The 20,713-nt window shown below is 33.8% G+C and overlaps 2 protein-coding genes across 10 annotated transcripts; one reads left to right on the top strand and one right to left on the bottom strand.

Annotated features, from left to right (window-relative positions):
- Positions 1-4,516: 4,516 nt before the first annotated feature.
- CB5LP (cytochrome B5-like protein) lies at positions 4,517-15,260 on the bottom strand. 5 transcript variants are annotated; one of them, XM_086418843.1, is made up of 8 exons: positions 13,047-13,343; positions 12,458-12,746; positions 12,201-12,301; positions 12,074-12,117; positions 7,779-7,856; positions 7,599-7,690; positions 7,241-7,320; positions 4,517-4,751 (listed from the first exon to the last, which is right to left on the bottom strand). In XM_086418843.1, exons 3-7 carry the CDS (start codon positions 12,277-12,279, stop codon positions 7,254-7,256), a joined length of 360 nt encoding a protein of 119 aa, XP_086274969.1. In that variant the 5' UTR covers positions 12,280-12,301; positions 12,458-12,746; positions 13,047-13,343; the 3' UTR covers positions 4,517-4,751; positions 7,241-7,253. The 5 variants fall into 5 exon arrangements, with proteins under 5 accessions (XP_086274969.1, XP_086274970.1, XP_086274966.1 ...); XM_086418844.1 differs by lacking the exon at positions 4,517-4,751 and adding an exon at positions 5,570-6,177; XM_086418840.1 differs by lacking the exon at positions 4,517-4,751 and having other exon boundaries at positions 7,107-7,320; positions 13,047-13,338.
- On the top strand, positions 14,920-20,414 carry LOC147388530 (initiator tRNA phosphoribosyl transferase family protein). 5 transcript variants are annotated; one of them, XM_086418835.1, is made up of 8 exons: positions 14,920-15,334; positions 15,894-16,048; positions 16,608-17,322; positions 18,686-18,789; positions 18,869-18,977; positions 19,103-19,162; positions 19,702-19,803; positions 19,905-20,146. In XM_086418835.1, exons 1-7 carry the CDS (start codon positions 15,055-15,057, stop codon positions 19,800-19,802), a joined length of 1,524 nt encoding a protein of 507 aa, XP_086274961.1. In that variant the 5' UTR covers positions 14,920-15,054; the 3' UTR covers position 19,803; positions 19,905-20,146. The 5 variants fall into 5 exon arrangements, with proteins under 5 accessions (XP_086274961.1, XP_086274962.1, XP_086274959.1 ...); XM_086418836.1 differs by lacking the exon at positions 19,702-19,803 and having other exon boundaries at positions 14,921-15,334; positions 19,905-20,013; XM_086418833.1 differs by lacking the exon at positions 19,702-19,803 and having other exon boundaries at positions 14,922-15,334; positions 19,987-20,414.
- The last annotated feature ends 299 nt before the right edge of the window (positions 20,415-20,713 follow it).

Raw genomic sequence — 20,713 nt, 5'->3', positions numbered from 1 at the left:
GGGTGAGGGGGCATTAACAAAGAAAAAAAAAAAAGTTACTAATTGGACTACCCAAGAATTGGGTATTTAGAAAGAAATCCCTCCTTCAAGGTTGGTAAAGTAATTTTCCCTATTTGTGAATAGTTAAGAGAGAGACACAACGATGAGAGAGACAGTGGGAAGATTCGTATAATCCATCCAGTATACAGGCGCAGGCCTGCTGCAATGAAAACATGTGCAGATCCCATGATCTTGTCCGCACTCTCTCTCTCTATCAATGCCTCGTCCGTACAATGATTTCCTCGTCAATAAATCGGATGATGGGCAAATCGCTTAAAATTACATGACTAAAATACCCTCATCATTTGTAGAATTGACATTCTTTCCCCCTTGATAAATAGATAAGTTTAATTTCTTACCGTGAACATACTCTTTTAAAATATATATAAAAAAAAAAACCCTAGTAATAAAAATTATTTGATAATTCATTCATAGGCCATAGGAAAGAAGAGTAGTTAAGGAATATTATTGTAATATGATTTTAGAAAATGTTTAATGAATCATCTTGATATTATTTATGAACGAGACAAAATTAAATTATCGAATTTCTAATTTAATTGTTCTTATTTTTTTCTTCTTATTTTTTTTCAATTGTTATTGTCACGTCCGATTGAAATAATATGATGACTTGAATGAATTATATTAGTATCGATTATGCGTGAGCATAACTCAAAAATCAATCTGGTATTAACTTAATCATAGATATTTGTATCACATGATTCGATTTGATCTGAAAAATTCTGATAAGAAAAAAAACTAGAAAACCCTAAGTTAAATGGGTTGTTATAAGGATAGGAAGAAAGTATTTCCAACGGAGAAAAATTCTTCAACGCCCATATTTCATAATTAATGACGAAAATCAAGAAAATAATTAACAAATTTCAAAAATAAGAAAAAAATCACAAATATGGATAAAAATGTCCTTTAGTAAAAATGGAACATCATACTCATTTAAGTTCAGATATGAATTTTCATCTACAAAATTAAGATTTAATTTTTAACATCGAAGATTTTTTAATAGATATCACATTAATACCTAGATAAAATTAAGATCAAGATCAAGAGATTTAGAGAAAATCTTATTGTAAATCTTGAGGAGTTGGTGATTAGAAGTGATGATCGAGATAGAATCATTTTTCATAAGATTGAAAATCAATGAAAATAAAATAAATGAGTAACACATGCCAGAGAAGGGTAGTATAGTCAGTTTGCGTAACCTACTACATTTAGTGGCAGGGACTTGTAAGAAAAAAGTCGGCGAGTTTTATTTGGACACTAGGGTTATATTAACCGTTGTTGGTTATGTCAGCCTGTCAGGTGTTACGGATTAATTAGGTGTGCTTGCTTGTCATTGGGAAACAGAATCAACAATAGATCAAATCCCATGGAGAATCAACACGTGTCTCCTACTACTCTTATTGTGGGGACACGGCTTAGGACGACCGAACATGGCCCACAATTTATTGTCTCAGATGAATCTCCTTAGATATTTTTGAAGAGTTGAAATATCTTGATCAACAGACGTCACTTAATTCAGTGTCTCGCGTGGTACACTATCAAACGATATTGACGGTTGGGCGGATGAGTATGTCTACGAGGGAATAAGTGTTTGTTGACTCCTTTTGGAGAAAATAAAAGGAATATTGATTGAACATTTGAACAAGACCACTCTCTATCCCAATTGATGCGCATGCGCACTTTTGTCATTTTCATTGGTGGGTCCTACCTCTCTTTCTCTAAAAGATATGATCCCTTATTAGCCTTAATTGACTTAATATTAAATCTCAATTAATCCATTATTAATATCCTCATTCTCTGCCACGTGGCATAGAGAGACATATCCCTCTTATGGCACCTCCAACTCATTTCGAAAACTCTAAAGTTAGATAAAGAGACATCAGCCTAACTCCAATCGGTCTCTAAATCATTGTTCACACATCTACATATAAATATCTTGAGAAATTTTAGAAAATATCTCTGAATCATTTTTAAATACTTATTTGTCCAATTTTTTAATAGTAAATGTGATTTTAGATCTTCTCTCTTCGTGGATATGTTTTAAATATTATTTTTGTGCATTTTCAAATAAATGAACATTGTTTTAAAGATTTTAAAGGATAAATGATATTTTAAAGAATTATTGATTGGAGTTCAAATTAGTTTGGAGGTGAATATCTTCTCTAAATTTGTAGAAGATACCATCTTAAAAGGAGAAATTTAGAAACATGAGTTAGAATTTGCTCTTAAAAGTTTAATAGAAAAATAATATAATAATGCTTATTCAATTGAAAGCATATCTCTAGTGCAAGTTTCTACTATCATTTGTCTATGCAGAAATATCTTAATTTAGATAGGGTTTTCTTAACATGCACTCTAAGGGCACACAATAAAGTGCATTAAATGAACTTGAAAAATTAAAATTGTATCGAAAATGCCCTCAAATATTTTATTTTTATTTTATCAAAATACCCCAAATATTGATATATTTATTGCATTTTAATGTGTGCATTAATAAAATCCATTTATATAATAAGATACAACAATAGATCTCACTTCTCTGTCTTACTCATTATATCTCACAAAGAATGTATCTTGAGGACATAATTTTTGTTGTATTTTTCTCTTCTTCCACTTTTTAAGGATACCCAAATTTCATTGTTTTACATTTTCTATTCCTTTTCTTTGAATTATCCATTCAAATTTAAATATTCTCCTAATTTTATTTTATATATATATATATATATATATATATATATAATATATATATATATATATATATATATATATATATACTTACTCTTAATTCCAAAAAGAATTGTATTTCTAGTATAATAATACAACACAAACATTTATAAAATCTAAATGAAGGCACACTTCAATGTAAGATGAATGGTTGCCCTTCTATCTTATTTTATGTGTTGGCTTCCTTCTACCCATGCGCCGCTTTCCAAAATCTCTTCCCAGTGATGTCTTTTCTTTTCTTTTTTAATTTATTATTGGACACAAGTGACGGGCAAAAGATTTGATGGCTCTTAATCCCAAATGATTGTATGAGATTTGGAGTCCACGTTTTCCCCCACTATTAATAGGGTGTTTTAGAAATACAACCCCATAAATTTGGTGATATTAGAATTGTCCACTTCGAAATACAATATTAGGTTTACCCCTCTTGACTTAAGTTAAGATTATTTTTTCTTGACAACTCAAGGGTAAAATTTTGATTTTTATCAAAATACTCTTCAAATATGTAAATTATTAAATCAAAATTTCATCAAGAAGACTTACAATCAAGGAGGTAAATATAATCTTGTATTTTGAAAGGAGATAAATCTAATTCCATAAATATTGAAAAGATCATAAAGTGCTGTGCCTCCCTTGTATGAGAGAAGTTGGAGATATCTTTTGTTAGGGTTTTCTGAGGATACAAAATACATAGACCATGGACTGTGTACATGTGACACAAATCCCCATGAAAAAATCAGCCTCACAATGCATACAAGGAATTGTTTGCCTCCTCCCTATTGCAAATGAAAGAATGATCCAAAGTTGAGAAAACCACGATTTCAAAAGGACTCAAGATCAATATGGCATCCTGTTCCTATAATGAAGGTGAAGTGTCTGCCTGGCATGTTTTTGTCAAAGTTTGGAACAACAAGGCTCTTAAACAAGTCGAGCATGGAGCCTGATGTGTTTGAAATCCAACAAAAATGTACCACATACACACCTAACGTTGTTATAGGAACGGGACACCGTCCTGGATCACGACCCTTTCAAAAGAAGTAAGAAAGGCTGATGAGAGCCCCATGATACATGGAAAACATGTTTGAGAAGACCACAAAAAATCCCCAATAGCATGTGACCATCCTACTAAGCAACCAATGCACATGCAATCCTTATTGGTTGGATTCTATGAGATAGACATCAATTGATGGTACCCAACGGAGATTAGTTGAGATGGTAAGAAGCGATTGGGTTTGCTTTGCAGGTCGTGACTTCAAGTCTCTACATGACTTCCACATAAATGTGGTTATTTATTTATCGTAACACATAAATTTGGGTTTCCAAATTTTTTTTTATATTAATTGATGTTAATTGTTATTAATTTGCCATGTGCCTATCATATGCAATTCTATTTGAACAAAGTCAATGTTGTGCAAATATTAAAAACTAACTTGAGCGTTAGAATGTTGTTAACAAACAAAAACACTCATCAGAGTAAACATATTCAGAGAAAAAATTTCATTAGTACCAAAATTCACATCATATATCTTGAAACGTTGGAAAAAAAAAAAATCTTACATCACAAATTGAATGAAAAGTTTGACCACAATCTCAGATGAAGAGAATCCATATCAGCTGAAAATAGTGGTTGAAGACATCCTTTCACCCTCCACTTATCAATAAATCAGATTTCTTCAATGTATATCACAAATATCTGGAATCGGGCATGGACCATAGACAATAAATATTTCGATAGATTTGGACAAATAAAATTTATATACAAAAGAGGAGAATTTTTCTCAAAGTAACTTAAAAGAAAAAAAAAATCAATTAAAAGGGAAAGATTGTAATATGAACGGAAAGGGAAAGATTCATTTAATTTCGGTAGGGTATATTAATTCAGTTTTGAAGGCTATCCCATTGATGACTAATTGAGATTCGAAGGCACTAAAGTAAAGAATACGTGGACAACCCTTGTCCTTCTCTTCCACCTACCCATCAAATCCAATCAGAGACAAATATTAGAAGATGAACTTTATTTGAAGGAAAATATCGTTTCCACTCTCTCCATCATAAAAAGAAATGAGATGATAGAAGATTCTTATGGTTAAGGATTCTTTAAAATAAAAAAATTGTCATTAAAAGATATTCATTGATCCTAGAAAATAAGTAATAGTCTTTAGGAAATCTATGTTTTTTCTAGTTATCCGAACTAGGGATGTTAAGGGGTCGGCTCCACATGTACCCATAATCAGAACCTAAATAAAATTTCGATTTTAATTCTTATTGCTTTCGGCTCAGAGTATGAGATCCTTGGACCCATAACCGACCCTATAAATATCCAATGCCCATTAGGTACTCACTAAGTAGATAATATATTTTTTTTCTAATGAGAAAAAAAAAATGAGTATCAATAATAAACAATTATTTATAAATATAAACATTTAACTTGTAATTCCTCAATAGAAAATTATGATAAATGATAAAATTTTCAAGCAAATCAAACTTTTGATAATAAAATTGTTGAAAATTATAGTATGAACGCTTTATCTAACGTTAAAATTATATAAAAATATGAAAAAGGAATGGAAGTTCATCTAGAGAAAAGGTAAAAATCAATGACTTTACATTTTCTGTATATTTTAATTTTACTTCAACTACATTTACATCAAGATATCTTGAAGAATTTAATTAGAACATTAATTTTATTATAATGTTACAAATGTATATGATGGGTACTCTTAAGGAAATTTTATATTTTAATTTTACTTTTACTTCAACTACATTTACGTTGCGATATGTCCAAGAATTTAATTAGAACACTAATTTTATTATAATGTTATAAATGTATCCGATAGGTACCCCAAGGAGACCAAATTCTTATCGGAATTTACATGTATTTCAACAATACATATTTCACAGACATATTCTGACCAGCCCGAACTTACCCAAATACTTGCAAGCCAGCTTGGGCTAGGATTTTGAGGCCCAATTAGCAATAAGCCATTCACAGCCCAACCCATTGTCTGCTCTAGTAAGATAGCACAACTTTGTCATTATAAGAGATTGAATAATATACTCCACACCTTCTGTGCCACATGCCACACTTTCAGACCCATTGAATCACCTATGGCCCATTCTCCTGATGCACCCACCCACACCCACCAGCCCACATACACTCTACACCTAATATACTCCACCTTCTGTGCCACATACCACACTTTCAGACCCCTTGAATCACCTATGGCCCATTCTCCAGATGCACCCACCCACACCCACCAGCCCACATACACTCTACACCTAATATACTCCACCTTCTGTGCCACATACCACACTTTCAGACCCCTTGAATCACCTATGGCCCATTCTCCAGATGCACCCACCCACACCCATCACCCCACATACACCCCATGGCCCCTGCCGCATGCCCGCACACATACAAATGGATCCAAACAGTATTAGTGATGACTGTAACCAATCTACAGACACCATGAATGTGGAAAGGAAAACCCAACATTTTTATAATAGGAACAAAATTTAACCAATTGCACAGTGCCAACCTAAGTTACCAGATTCGGTCCTCTAATATTGAACCACAAACCAGTATAAAGAGAGAGAATTCATGTTAGTGAAATTTGAAAAACCAAAGTATCAACAGATTTGTGAATCCAATCCTTGCGGTTTGCTGCGTTTTTTCACCAAGTCCAGTGAACTTAATGTAACATTAGGACAAACAGAAATGTGAAGGTACAGCGTACTTGAAAAATACAATTACTTCTCTTCATATCTGATATATACATAAAAGAGAGAACCAAAGAGACACTCTATTATGTCTTACGTGTTTTCCTTCTCCACAGACATCTTCAATCCTAACTTTGCTTCTTTTTATTAGAGCAGGTCATCATCAATGAAGAATCTAGGTTTTTTTCTTCTTTTTTGCATGTCTTCTCTATGGTTATAGTTTTTATTAATAAGACACTTTAATTTGTAAGGCAGATTTCTAAATATGATACTTTTCTGTATGTATATATATATATATATATATAGAGAGAGAGAGAGAGAGAGAGAGAGAGAGTTTCATTTTGTTATTTCAATATGCAATAAGTATATAAAATTTTCTAATAATTATTTATATATTTCATATTTAGAGCATGGATCATAATATGTATTTTCCTTGAGTGGTGAACCCCAAACCCGAATTCGAATGGTTTGCTAGACTGGATTGCTACAATCATCTGATCAAGTCAATTGGGGGCAGACATGCACCCCATCATGCTAAATATGCCAATCCATGACTCTATTCACCAATCAGACTTTAGACTCCTAATTAATGGATGATTGAAGAGTTGAAAAACAGAAGATTAATTCATCCAAAACTCATAACGAAGTTTCCTCAATTACCCAAAATAAAAAAAAACTGACATGTGCAGAGGGCAATGATACATTGAATGCAGAAAACTAAGATTAGAGAATGACTTACACTGAAAATTAATTTAATGATCTAAATCCCCAACATAGAAGTCATCAATCATGTCAAAGACCCGGGTAGCATGTTGTGGCCTGCCATGCACAAGAAAAATTGCCGAGAAACATATATATTAATAGTAGAAAAACAGTTCAGCATAGTTGTCAAACTAAAGGCAACATGCAGCTATATATAAAACAAATTGAATGGATGATTTGTCTGTCCTCTCCACACACACTATACCACAAATAGAAATAAGAGAAAAGCTAAGAGAAGAAAGGTTTCATTTCTCGGACCTACTCAAAGTAATATACTTCTTATCGGGAAATGAGTAATGTGGGGGAAATCCATCTAAACAGATAAAAACACATACCCAAAAAATCCTTCAGTTGAATCATCCCCAGCATGCAATAGGATGGCATCACCGCCTGGGTGTTCCTCGACATATGGAGTAACGTCATAGACCTACAATTGACAAACAACCATAATAATTAATGGGACTTTTAGTGTTTAATGGAAGCATCAGATTGGTCATTGAGGAAAGTGATGCAACCTTGTCTTTGATGATGATCCAACAATCAGTCCTCTTGTTATGCAAAGAGATTTCAGCTCTAGTGTATAGCCTTGATGCCTGAGTGCAAATAAGGAACATATAAAGGGGGGGAAAATGAAATTGTGAAACAAATTTTTAATTGAACAAATACCATGACATAGCTGAAATATAGATGTCACTAGAATTTGCCTGAGCCGTTTGGGATTAAGAGGATAAAAGAGAAAAAATAATAAAGTTGGAAGGGTATTATTAAAAAGTCTTTAGGGTTAAGAGGGTAAAAGAGGAGAAATAATAAAGTTGGAGAGGTATTATTAAGAAAGAAGGGGAGAAGAAGAAAGAGAATAAAGTTAGGGGTATTTTGGGAAAGAGGAAGAAGAGAAGGTAAACATGGCCTCAAGATATGTTGTTTATTAGGGTATAAATCTTGAGACTGAGAGTGGGACCCACTGTTGTGTTTTATTATATATATGTTTGTGTGTTTACTGGGGAGGGGAGGGATGGGGGGGATTACGTCCACTCTGCACCATGCTTTCGTACTTTTCAATGGAAAGGAATATATTAGAAGTACTAATTGTGCCTATGTTCTGTTTTTCCAAATGATAATTTAATAGTACAAGATGATCAAAGGATTCAAAATTGCAAAAAGAAAAAAAAAATCTCCAAAATATTGGAGGGATAAATAAGGTCATTTGAACATACATGATGAAGAGGTAATCAAGGAAATAAGGAGCTAATAAGGCTAGCTTATCGGAACTCTATAAAAGAAACACCACTTGAACTCTCATGCACTTTGTGTACTCAAAATAATTTTGGGATGTTTGGTTCAAAGAAGATAACTAATCAAAGTTCAATGATCTCTTAGCTGTGCAAGTGTAATAGTTTTGAACAATGTGACAAATAAAAATGTCCTATAGACTAGGAGATGTGATAGCTCTGTGGCTAATTACAATATAATGACCCATATTTTGAATAGTATATTTAGAGTACAGGCTAATTTGCTCCAGCGTATCCCGTTGATGAGGAACATATTGGAATCACTACAGCCCCAAAATAATTTGTCTGATAACCCTAGCACTGTTTAGTAACTAGTAAAAGAAGAAATTCATCGAAGGCAGAGGCTGATTTGGATGATAACCATTTAGAGGTGGCAAAGCATACATGATGAAATAACTAAGACGTCGTTGTTTCTTACTACAGTTTCCTTGCGCGAGAATCTTTGATTTCTCATTCTTGCCATATTTCTCAATCCTGCATAAGACAAGTATGTCTATTTGTATCAAACTTGTCTTTTTCCCCCCACACGTGCAAGTAAACCACTCATTTACCATTAAATTCAAAATGTAGAAATTCCCATCATCTTGACCATTCTCACTGACATTTTCTAAGTTATCGTACTCAAGTAGAAATAATGGTTAACCATATTTGACACTTACCTTCTTTATAGGTAAAACATTTCTTCTTCAACCAACCATTTGTTAAGGAGACTTCAACAAACAATGAGGTGGTAGAATCCTCCCATATGAAGACTTCTTTTAGTCTTTCATCCAATCCCATAAATTTATGCATTGAATGAAGACTTCTTCAAGTCTTTCATCCAATCCCATAAAATCAAGCACCAATCCTTCTGATTCATCAACTTTTGTAGTTGTAATAATCTTGGTTACGCCCTTTAGTTTCTTCTTGTCGATTTCCAATTCCATGTTTTTTATTGTAATATCCTGCACTAGAAACAGAACCTCCACTAGCTTTGTTTCCATTCGATCCATCTCCCTGAATAAATCCCTTGGAGTTAAATCGATTTTGGACATTTCCTTTCTTGTTTTGGTTCCAATTATTCTTATTTTGGTTCCACCTTTTTGACCCATGTATGCCATATGGCCGATCCCTCCTGTTCCATGTCTCTGAGTGCGAGCTTCATGACTTTGAAGCATGGGAAGTATCTCATGATATGAAAGAACGTGTGTCTTTAACATAGTGGTCACAAAGGTTTCATAACCAAGTCCAAGACCTTGAAGTAACCAGAATACTCTATTCTGATTTGGGACAAATTTGCCAATGGCAATGAGATTGTCACAAATAGCTTTGAATTTTCGAATGTAATCGGTTAAAGAATCTGTACCCTTTTGCAACATTGTCATTTGTTGCATGAGTGTGAACTCTTGTTCCTTCGAGTCTTGTGCAAAAGCATTCTCAAGGGTCTTCCAAACGTCGGCAGCGATGTCGAGTCCAACAACAAGGCCTAGTACATCTTCAGAGAGTATACCGGTGATCCACCCTTTGAGTAGGTGATCAGATCGCTTCCATGAAGCAAACTTTGGATTGGGTATGTCCTTTACATCGGTAACAGTGCCTTCAGGTGAAGGAATCACAGGGTATGGGCATGGGTAGTCTCTATTGAGAAATCCCTACATTTCTTGGTTTTTAGTCAAAGTTTCGATCTACATCTTCCACAGCAGGTAGTTCGAGTGATTCAGCCGAATTGTAATGAAGTTACCAACATTCAGTGTTGGTGGATGAGGGTAGGTTGAAGCTTGAGAAGAAGCCATTAATGGTGATTGTCTTTCTCTCTCTAAAATCTCACCGAAGAGCTCTGATACCATAAATTTTTTTAGAGTTTTGAAAATATCTTTAACTCAAGGTAATATTGGAGAGAGCGTATATTGAGTATATATATATATATATATATAGACAATTACAGAAGGTTGGACTTATGGATAAGTTTCCTTAATTTTAAGATAACCTTCTAATTACAAAAAAATAAATTAAAAACAGATTAATGAAAGTCAACAATAGTTGCTGAATTGGAAGGATTGATGCTTGATTTTATGGGATTGGATGAAAAACTAGAAGAAGTCTTCATATGAGAGGATTCTGCCACCTCATTTCGAGATGGCCTTGGGTATAGAGGTACACTCCTTTCGAGATGGCAATTTCTTATCCCAAGCTAAATATTCTTGTGCTTCTATGTTTGATGATGAACCATTTTCTAATCCCACATTCTACAGAAGTATAGTTGGTGGTCTCCAGTACCTCATTTTTATACGTCCTGACTTGTCATATAATGTGAACTTTGTGTGTCAGTTCATGTATGATCCCAAAATTGACCATTTTAAAGTAGACAAACGTATTTTGCGATATGCAAGTGGGACTCTTCACCTTGGAATGCGTATTCTTGCCGTTAGTACATTGGATTTATATGCCTTCTCCGATGCCGATTGGGCGGGTTGTCCTACAACTCATCACTCTACAATGGGTTATTGCACATTTTTGGGGAGCAACTGTTTGTCATGGAGTGCCAAGAAACAAACAACTATAGCATGCTCAACTGCTAAAAGTGAGCACTGCTCGATGACCTCTACCACCGATGAACTTATGTGGCGTTCCTATGTGCTTCGAGACATTGGAGTTGTTCTTTCACGATTGCCTATTCTTTTATGTAACAACATTAGTGCTCTTCACATGACTATAAATCCGGTCTTTCATGGTCAAACCAAACATAACGAGCTTGACTACCATTATGTCTGCGAGAAGGTGGCTCTTGGTAGTCTAATCACACAATTTACTCCTTCTACTCAATAGATTGCAAGTATATTTATTAAACCGTTAGGCCGATCTCAATTTGTTACATTACAAGTCAAATTGGGCCTTTGGCTTAACCCATGGCCTAGTTTGAGGGGGTTTGGTAAAGAGACTTTAACCAACAATGAGGTGGCATTATCATCCCATATGAAAACTTCTAGTCTTTTATCCAATCTCATAAAATTAGGCACCAAATGAAGACTTCTTTAAGTCTTTAATCCAATCCCATAAAATTAGACACTAATCCTTCTAATTCAGCAACTACTATTGACTTTTATTAATTTATTTCATTGAAATTAGAAGGTTATCTTAACATTAAGAAAACCTATCCAAAAGTCCAACTTTCCGAAATTTTCTATATATACTCAATCTACGCTCTCTCTAATCTCACCTTGAGTTAGAGATATTTTAAAAACTCTAAAAATTTTTACCATTATAAAAAATGAGGTATTAAGAGTATGTTATTTGAAAGAATAAATCTTTGATCAAGTTCAACTAAGACTACGGTTGCAACTTCCTTGTGTGCCACATATAAAACTAAGCCATTTCTTTCTTCTTCTCCTTTAATTTTTATAAAATAAAAAAATCCATAAAGTTATTTGATGGTATTCATGGTTTCTATCTTGATTGTTTTTGATAATGAGTTTCCCTTACTAAAAATTCCCATGCGCCCTTGGGTTTGCAGTAAAACTTATTCAAAGAAGTAATTATCATACCTTACTGTTAGAAACAAGATTTTTCTCAACGATTTTCGATTTACCTGCATAGAATACATAGATTGACACAGATCAAATATACATTATTAATGAATAAGCTATCCATTACTCTAAAAAAAACAATTACCAGGTTTATGTGCTCGTGAGATCAAGAAAAAGGCTCCCATTAAGACACCCAAAACCAATGTTGCTAAAACTAACAACATATCTTAAGTTGAGCTCTTTGCGCTGGTTGAACAGAACCACCATGACAGATAAAATGGGGATAAAACACATTGAGAGTTAGAACTATTTTCAAGATAATAATAACTATATAGCTTACAACTGGATAGAGAGTGTAGATCTTGTGAAACTAAAGCTCAATAAGTAATCAGAAATACTTACACGCACACACATATAAACACACAGATCTTTCAATTGGATATAGATAGCAGATCTTGTGAAACTAAAGCTCGATAATAATCAGAAATACTTCCACACACACACACAGATTGCTAGAGAAAGAAAGCGGGATCAAAATCTCTGTTTTGTAATTGAAATTGAGACCAGAGAAGGATTTCTATGTCTAAATTTGCAGAAAATTACTCCAATGGATGAGATAATCTCCTGAAGAATATCTTTGTAAGATATTGTAGAGAACTAGCTTGAATAACCATCTCTCATAATCGAAATACTGTTGAAATGATGAGCAGAACAAGAACATCAGAGAAGATCATGAAATTTTTTTTGGTTCAACTATCTTGACTTCTGAGAAAAAGACCAGAATACCCTTAAATTCAATCTGGTACCGTACAATTTTTTAAGTATCTAATTTTATACTTTTAAAAGCCCTGTGTCACAGTACAGAGACCATGAGTAGGTGGTGTCTGTTGTGGCACTTTGAAAAGCCCCATGTTACAGTATAGTACAGTAAAGAGAGAGAGCGAGAGAGGGAAACCCTAGATGTGTGAAAGAGAGAGAACGAGGGGCTTACATGTGATTCTCGAAGATCTAAAACGTGATGATGGGTGAAGAGATGCTCCAACTCTTCAATGCTCTTGCCGTGGAAACTAGAGAGCTCTCTATCTTTTTATGTTATTTAGACATCCCTCCCATGTTTAATGAATGTTAGAGACACCACCCTTTTTACAACTCAATTATTCGTATCTTTGATTGACGAGAACGATTTGTCTCGGACGATTCAACTCGTTTTGCAATAGATAAATTATTTAAATCGGTTTAGATAATATATGCTAGAGTTTTTAGGTCAATCCTAATTGAGTTTGGAGTATTTTTGAAAAATTTTAAGATTAAAATAATAAAAGATGAAAAATAAGATAATAGGTTAAAATAAATATAAGAGAAAATATAACAAAATTATAAAGAGTGAAGTGTAAAAAAATAAATAAAATAGATCTTATTAAACTATAGCTTGAGAGAAGGGCTAAGAGCATAAAAGTGAAAAAAAAAAATTAAAATGATATTATTAAAGAATTTTAAAGTTAAAAGTATAAAAATAAAAAGTTAAAAGTTAAAGATAAAAGAGAAAAATATAATAAAATTAGATGAGTGAAAATAAAATTGAGGGAATAAAAAGAAAAAACAATAAAGTGATTAAAGTGAATTTCATACAAAAATTTGTGTTTCACAACTATACTAATAAATTTGTATTTTATTATATAAATTTAGGATTAGAATCAGGAAACAACTATTTGTTATAATTTTTTTTTTTACATTGCTCAAATGTCATCCACTTTACAAAATTCAAAGGTATCCGATAGTATTAGAAAAGGCATTGAAAAACTGGACATCATTCAAGTGATGGTGTAAAAAATGTTGTAACCAATAGTTGTCCATCAATCTCGATCCATATATTTATACGAAAATAATTATAAGTTTTTATAATAAAATAAAATAGATTAGTGGATGTTTAATCATAAAATCATATTTTATTTAGATAATAAATAATTATTTTAATTAAATATAGAAAATACCAATTAACTCAAACGAGTTTTCTTGACTCAATCTAGTTTTTCAAAATATCATTTGAGTCATCGTGTTTGTATCAAGATTTTGCACATGTGAGACACCTAGTTTTTTTGTCTCGTTCATGGATGATACCAAGACGAATCATCTCGATCTTGAACTATATGTAAAATCGTTCTTCTCTAAGTCTTTTTAATAAATTAATGGAAAAAGGCCCAAGCACCATCATCGCCCTCTTTATGGGTTATCTAGACATCCTCCCCACGTTTTAATGAATAGTAGAGATACCCTTGTAGCCATGCTTCCCTCGTAGGTTTTTTTTTAATAAATTAATAATAGAAAAAGACCTAAATGCCCTTATCTTCAACCTCTAGTCAAATGTATTTGAATTTTCTTTTCCAAAATCACTCACCTTCAAACTCTATTGTATATATTTTTAATATACTCACCCTTTTCTTCAACCTAGCATTGACCCTTTTAAGAAATTTTATGCTTTTTAAAAATCTTATTTTATTTTCTTTCTTAAAACCAACCACCTTCTTTTAACTTCTGTAATAAATTAAAATTATTCTATTCAACTTTATCTTTAATTCATCATTCTTTATATGATTTTATTATTTTATATTTCAACAAAAATATTATTTTTCCTTGAGATTTAAAGGTTGAAGTAGATAGAATCTTAAGGTTGAAGATAATGGTTAAAAAATTTGTAAAAAGATTTTAAAAAGAAAAATCAAGTTTTTTATTTTTTTTTTATTGTTTTTGAGGTTGAAGGTGAGGGCACTTTGGTCTTTTTCTTTTAGTCTATTAAGAAGACTAAGGTTAAGGTTAAGGAGGCATAGTATCTCCAAAATAAAGGCTTTGAATCGTTTGAGTCATATTGGAATCGTTGTGTCACGAGACGAGACGAAAAGCCGAGTTTGAAAACCATGTGCTCTCAAGTCTCAAGTCTCAACTCAAATTCTTCTTCGCCAAAGCTGTGAGTCTGAAATCTGAAAAACCTTCAAACAGCATCTATGGCGGACGAGAGATTAAGCATTTACAGAGCTTCAAGGACTATAAAGAAGAAAGAGAACTCACTTTATAACGCTCTTCGATCGATCTACGAGGACTCAATCTTCGTTGGAGAGATCTCAGAGCTTTGGCCAGATCTTCCTCTCCTCGCTAATCTTCGGTGTGGTCTCTGGTACTCTCGAAAATTCGAATCCACTTGTTATTTCAAATCCACTGATGGCCACAACAACAATTGGTCCTTCAACACTTCTCGCCTCAATCTCCATGTCGCTCACATCGCAGGTAAAGCCTCTCTCTCTCTCTCTCACACACACACACACACACAAAGTTTTAACCCTAATTTTTATTTGCTTATGTAATTCTAACGAGTTTTGGGGAAGCTTGTGATCTGGTTGTGAAATTTGAAGAATTGGGTTCTTTTTAGTTTGATGGATAGGTCAGAAGGGACTTGGGAGGGGTGAATCATTGAGAGAAATGGAGAGAAGAGAAGAGAAAATAAATGAGTTTCTCTCCATTTCTCTTGTTTGGTTTGTTAAGTATGGAGAGAAGAGAAAAGAATTGGAGAGAAAAAAAGGTGAGTTTTCTCTCTCTTCAAAAATGGAGAGAAACCCTTTTTAAATATTTTATAATTCCAACTCTGCCCCTTTTTAAGATATTTTAAAATTTCAAAAGTTGTCCCAAGTTCTCTCCTGTCAATCCAAAAAATGGTGGGTGTGTCATTGTTGATTATACAGGGAGACCTAATTTCTGTTTTGTTTATTGTAATTCTAATGAGTTTTGAGGAAAATTTTGTGTTGGTTGTGAAACTTGAAGAATTTGGTGCTTTGAATTTGATGGATAGGACAGAAGGGAGGGTGTGTCATCGTTGATTCTACAAGGAGAGGGAAGCGATTTCCAGACAGTATGTCAAAAACAATACCAATATGGACATGTGTGTTGAATCGGGCTATTGTCAATTATACGAGCAAAATGCAGAATGATGCTCATATGGAGTTGGTGAGTGTTCAGTAATTTTCACCAAGTTTTGATTAAATAATATATATATTTTTTTTTGGCTGTAATTTTCACAATATCTCTCTGTGCAGAAATTACAGAAGTGTATTTTGTTCTCTGTCTTCTAGACCTCTTAAATTAGGATCAAAATGTTAAATTTTGCCCGTGTTAAGGGCAACCATCTTAGTAAGGGCACCCACGAACTTATTTCTATGATTTGAGCACCCCAATATATTTCAACCCCCCCCCCCCCCTTTTTTTTTGTCGACATGTTCATGTCGTCATTGACCAAGCATTGTCAACATGAACATGTTGACATAGGCCAAAAAATCTTTTGGAGGCATGTTGACATAGGTGGGGTGCTTTAATCATGGTAAAACTTAAGTTTTCAATAGTTCATGGGTGCCCTTATTAATATGGTGGGCGCCTCTAACTGCAGCCTTTGACATATCCATTCATGACTACATGGTGCATCGATATATGCAACATTCCTGCTTTACTGTTTTATCATATCAATGTCAATAAGTTTTCACAAAGAAAATATTGACTTTTTATGTATAAGGATCACCTTTTCTTTTTACAGGACTCAAATACTTCACAAGACTCAGCCGATACAAAAAATCTCGCTCTTAATTGGGATTGTTCCTTGCATCTTCCTTTGTGGGTCTCCAAAACTGAGAAAGCATCCATTGAGAATCGCTTAGAAGAATGGACGAAACAGTTGGAAGATAGTGGTGCTGATATTGGTTCTGTTGCATCCTCCTTAGCAAAGCCCCTACGCCCACTATGGATTTCACAAAAAACAGTCATCTGGTTAAATGAAGTACCCGACTTCAATTCTTGGGATTTCACACCCATCATCCTTGTCTCTGCATCGTCCTCAAGTGGTATCTTTAAGCAGAGAACTACCTCAGAGTTCAGTTGGCATTATATATCAGGAGCAGGAGACGATGAAGAAAGCTGGGCGAGAGGATTATCACCTAAACTTTTCTGGAATCATTGCTACGATCTTATAAACTTGGGGCCTGAGTTGTGTAACCAAAAGGTAGCTGATATTGTTGAAAAGGACAGAGTCTATCGTGCTCAAAGGGGAGAGAATTCTCCTCAAGTCACCATCAAGTCTCAGAAGTTGTTAGTAAACAATCACCTAATTTTCCCGGAAGGCCAGTTTTTGGAGTCTGAGGTTTCAAATGAAACAGATATAAGGTCTGTGGGTGAGCATTGTTTGATGTCTTGGCTAGGTTCCACTAATCTTGCAGTGGGCACAACTCAACTTGGTATGCAAGTTTTAATCAAATACTTGTTTTTGGTAGAATATTGTTGTTTTTTATTCCTAGACCTTTGCTTTCTTAGTTTCCTAGATGATATGCTTTGTTTTTTAGCTGCTTTTGGCACCCCAACTTTTACTCATTACACCCCAATTTCTTAAATTATTATCACAACCTAATAAATGATCAAAACACACCATTCAAACATTACAAAAGTTTGGTTCAAGTTATTACCTCAATGTTACAAAGCATTATAACACATTCAAACAACTTTAACAGTTGTTTACCATTACGATTAGGCTCATATAAAATTCAAAATCTAAACAAAAAAAAGAGACGAGTTTCTATAGCATTACTGTTCTTTTTAAAAAAATTGAAACTGTTAACTTTTATCTTCTTTCCATATAATAACATATTGTAATCGGTTCAATAAAGCGTCTGTTTTTCCTCTTTGATAAATGAATAAATGGATTTTCTAACCCATTGAATGCTAGTGAGACTCACGCAAGTTAAAAAGAAGGCCTACACTCTTCCTCTTTGATGGAAACCTGTCTATGCATGAGCTCTCTAAATTACCATAACACCTCACATGGATTCCCTATAGCATTCCTCTTTCTATTTGAGTAATTTCTCATAGAAAACCCCCTATAGTTTTTTTTATATTAGTTAGTAAGATTAATTTTTCCTTATTCAAGTGATTTAATAAAGGAATGAACTTCTATTGTAGTAATTTACAAATAGAGTCTTCGCACATTTTGTTACAGTTCACGAGCATGTGTCGGGGCACATTGTTGTGCATGTGCCTTGTATTCTGTTGGTGGGTATGACATGGATGTCGGGCCTGTTGAGCTGACCTAGGAATGCAGGGGGCAGTGCCGTCTTTAGGGTTACGGAAAGGGCAAATTAGTCATGCTTTTCTTAAGGGTACGTATGTCATTTGTACAGATATATACTTACCGTAAAACCCGAATTAGGGTTAGAATGAGTGTGGCTTAGTTTTTCTAAGGGGGAGAGGGAGATTGTAACCTGTTTTTTCAGTGTAAGGAATCTCTCTACAGCTGTGGATGTAGGCAATCTTGCCGAACCACATAAATCTTGTGTTCTTGCTTTATTTATTTATTTATTTTTGTTTATTTCTTTGGTGATTGCTATCATGGTTCTTAACAAACATGTTTTATGGTTTTTCTGTGTGGTCTGGTCATTCCTATAGTTTACTATAAGTGAATGGAAAACAATCCTGGACAATCATTAGCTACATGACTTAGCTCTTTCCTATGCTGGTTGTGTCCCTTTTATAGTTGATTTACATTTCTCTTTGTACTCTTGTGCCCTTTATAAAGTTCACCTTTGCTTTTATCATTTTCTGATGCAGCTGCAAATGTACCTAATGATATTGACTGCATAGTGAATTGTGATAGTGAGGTAGCCTCTGTTTGTCTACCAAATGTCGGCACTTACTTGCATCTACCAATTGTGGTGCGTTTGATTCTTTCTTTCTTCTTGCAATTTCAATGATTTGTCTGCTATGGTTTGAGATATCTATTATGTGCAACAGAACTCAAAATTTGATCGGTTTTCCTTGCAAAGTTATCTCCCTTCCGCACTTAACTTTGCAAGGTTGAATTTGAGCAAAGGGAAGAGAATGTTAGTTTGCTGTCGTTCTGGTAAGCAAGCGATCCTTTTTTATGTCACCGTGACTTTGGGTGTGACAATTTCAAATAGATGGAATATTCCTAGAAGTATAGATTTTGAATGTTCAGTGATCCATCTTTTTGGCTTTTGTTTGCAGGGGAAGATATTAGTATATGTGTGTGTCTTGCTATCTTGACATACTTATTTGATGATGGAGGTACTCTTCCTTGTTCTTTGCTTATGTGCACAGAACCATAGATCTTTTTCTTCGGATACACAAGGAAAAAAGATCTATGGTTCCGTACACACATCCACGTCAACGAAGTGAATTTCAAGTGGTTTTTTTCAAGTCAGTTTATCATTAGCTATACTATTAGAGTCATGATAAACTTACTTGATAAAAGCCACTCGAAATTCACATGCTGGCATGGCATGTGCATAGAACCATATATCTTTTTCTTCGGGATACACAAGGAAAAAGATCTATGGTTCCGTGCACACATCCATGTCGGCGAGTGGATTTCAAGTTGTTTTTTTCAAGCCAGTTTATCATTAGTTATACTATTATAATAATGAGAGAAGGGAAAGTATTATTGATCGAAATCCACATTAAATAATTTTTTTAAATGGTTAAAAATAACCTTCAATAGACCCATTATTGCATTCAAACTGTTCTGTCTATAATTATATAAAATTATTTTTATCTTTTAAAATTTTCTTGATAATGTGAAACTAAAAGATACCACGGTTTTGAAGAGTCTTATTTGTTGGAGCCTTTGGAAGAGAAACCACCAGTCTTTGAAGGGAAAGAGCAATCGCTTTCAAAAGTGTTGATTAGCATCATTGGCTGCAAATAATGTATTTGTGTGTGTGTGTATGTGTTTAGTGTTTTTTTCTTTAATAAGATTTATTAGCGTCATTGTGTTTTTCTTTAATAGAATTTTTATTATTCTTTTCAGGGGAAAAAAACGAGAGTATGAAATGGTAGCAAATTGCAGCTCATTTATATATGTATCTAACCTGTTTTTGACAATTCTCTAGGTTGTTTTGATGATGGAAAGTCCTTCAAGGAGACATGTATTACTAAATTGGAGATGCGACGAAGACTTGTATTTATCTGCAAATTTGCAGTACATGCCCGACCATCTAGAGGAAATCTGAAGCAAATTTTTAATTTTCTTAACAGAGATAGAATTAATTCGGTTTTGGAGTAGTTATATTCCTGTTTGTGTCGTGGAATAAACTAAGTAGCTGGAATATCTGAGGCACTACTTCAAATTTCACTGGAGGTGTTGGGGGGGTAACTCTTTCAAGGATGCAATAATGGTGATTCTTCGTTATCTGACACAATGCATAAAACAATCCTTGAACAACCACCACAATATAGTTCGAAATCATTACAATTATTTTAAGAGTACATGTATATCGCATCTCTTTTTAATTATTTAGAAGGGGAGGTTTTTGGTTTTTGTTTTTTTTTTTTGACTTTTTTGTTTCCTTTACCATCAAGATCATCCTCACAAAAAAAATCAGCTCATTCCAAAACTTCTAGCTCATTTACTGAAAAATGTTTGGCTCTCTTTACAACATCCGAACACTTACAATAATTTTTGTAATTTTTTGAACTTGGAACATGGTCAAGGAGATGGAATCAACTCAATAGAATTAGGCATACCATGACTTGAGAAAAACAAACTTACGGATTGATACACTACCAATTCCCACATCCCTATGGACGATGAATGGTAGGGGAGCCATATAGACCCAT

Source organism: Akebia trifoliata, chromosome 12, assembly GCF_017979445.1.
Source record: "Akebia trifoliata isolate Shusen 1 chromosome 12, ASM1797944v1, whole genome shotgun sequence".
Taxonomy (NCBI): Eukaryota; Viridiplantae; Streptophyta; class Magnoliopsida; order Ranunculales; family Lardizabalaceae; genus Akebia; species Akebia trifoliata.
This window is presented reverse-complemented; position numbering and strand designations above follow the sequence as displayed.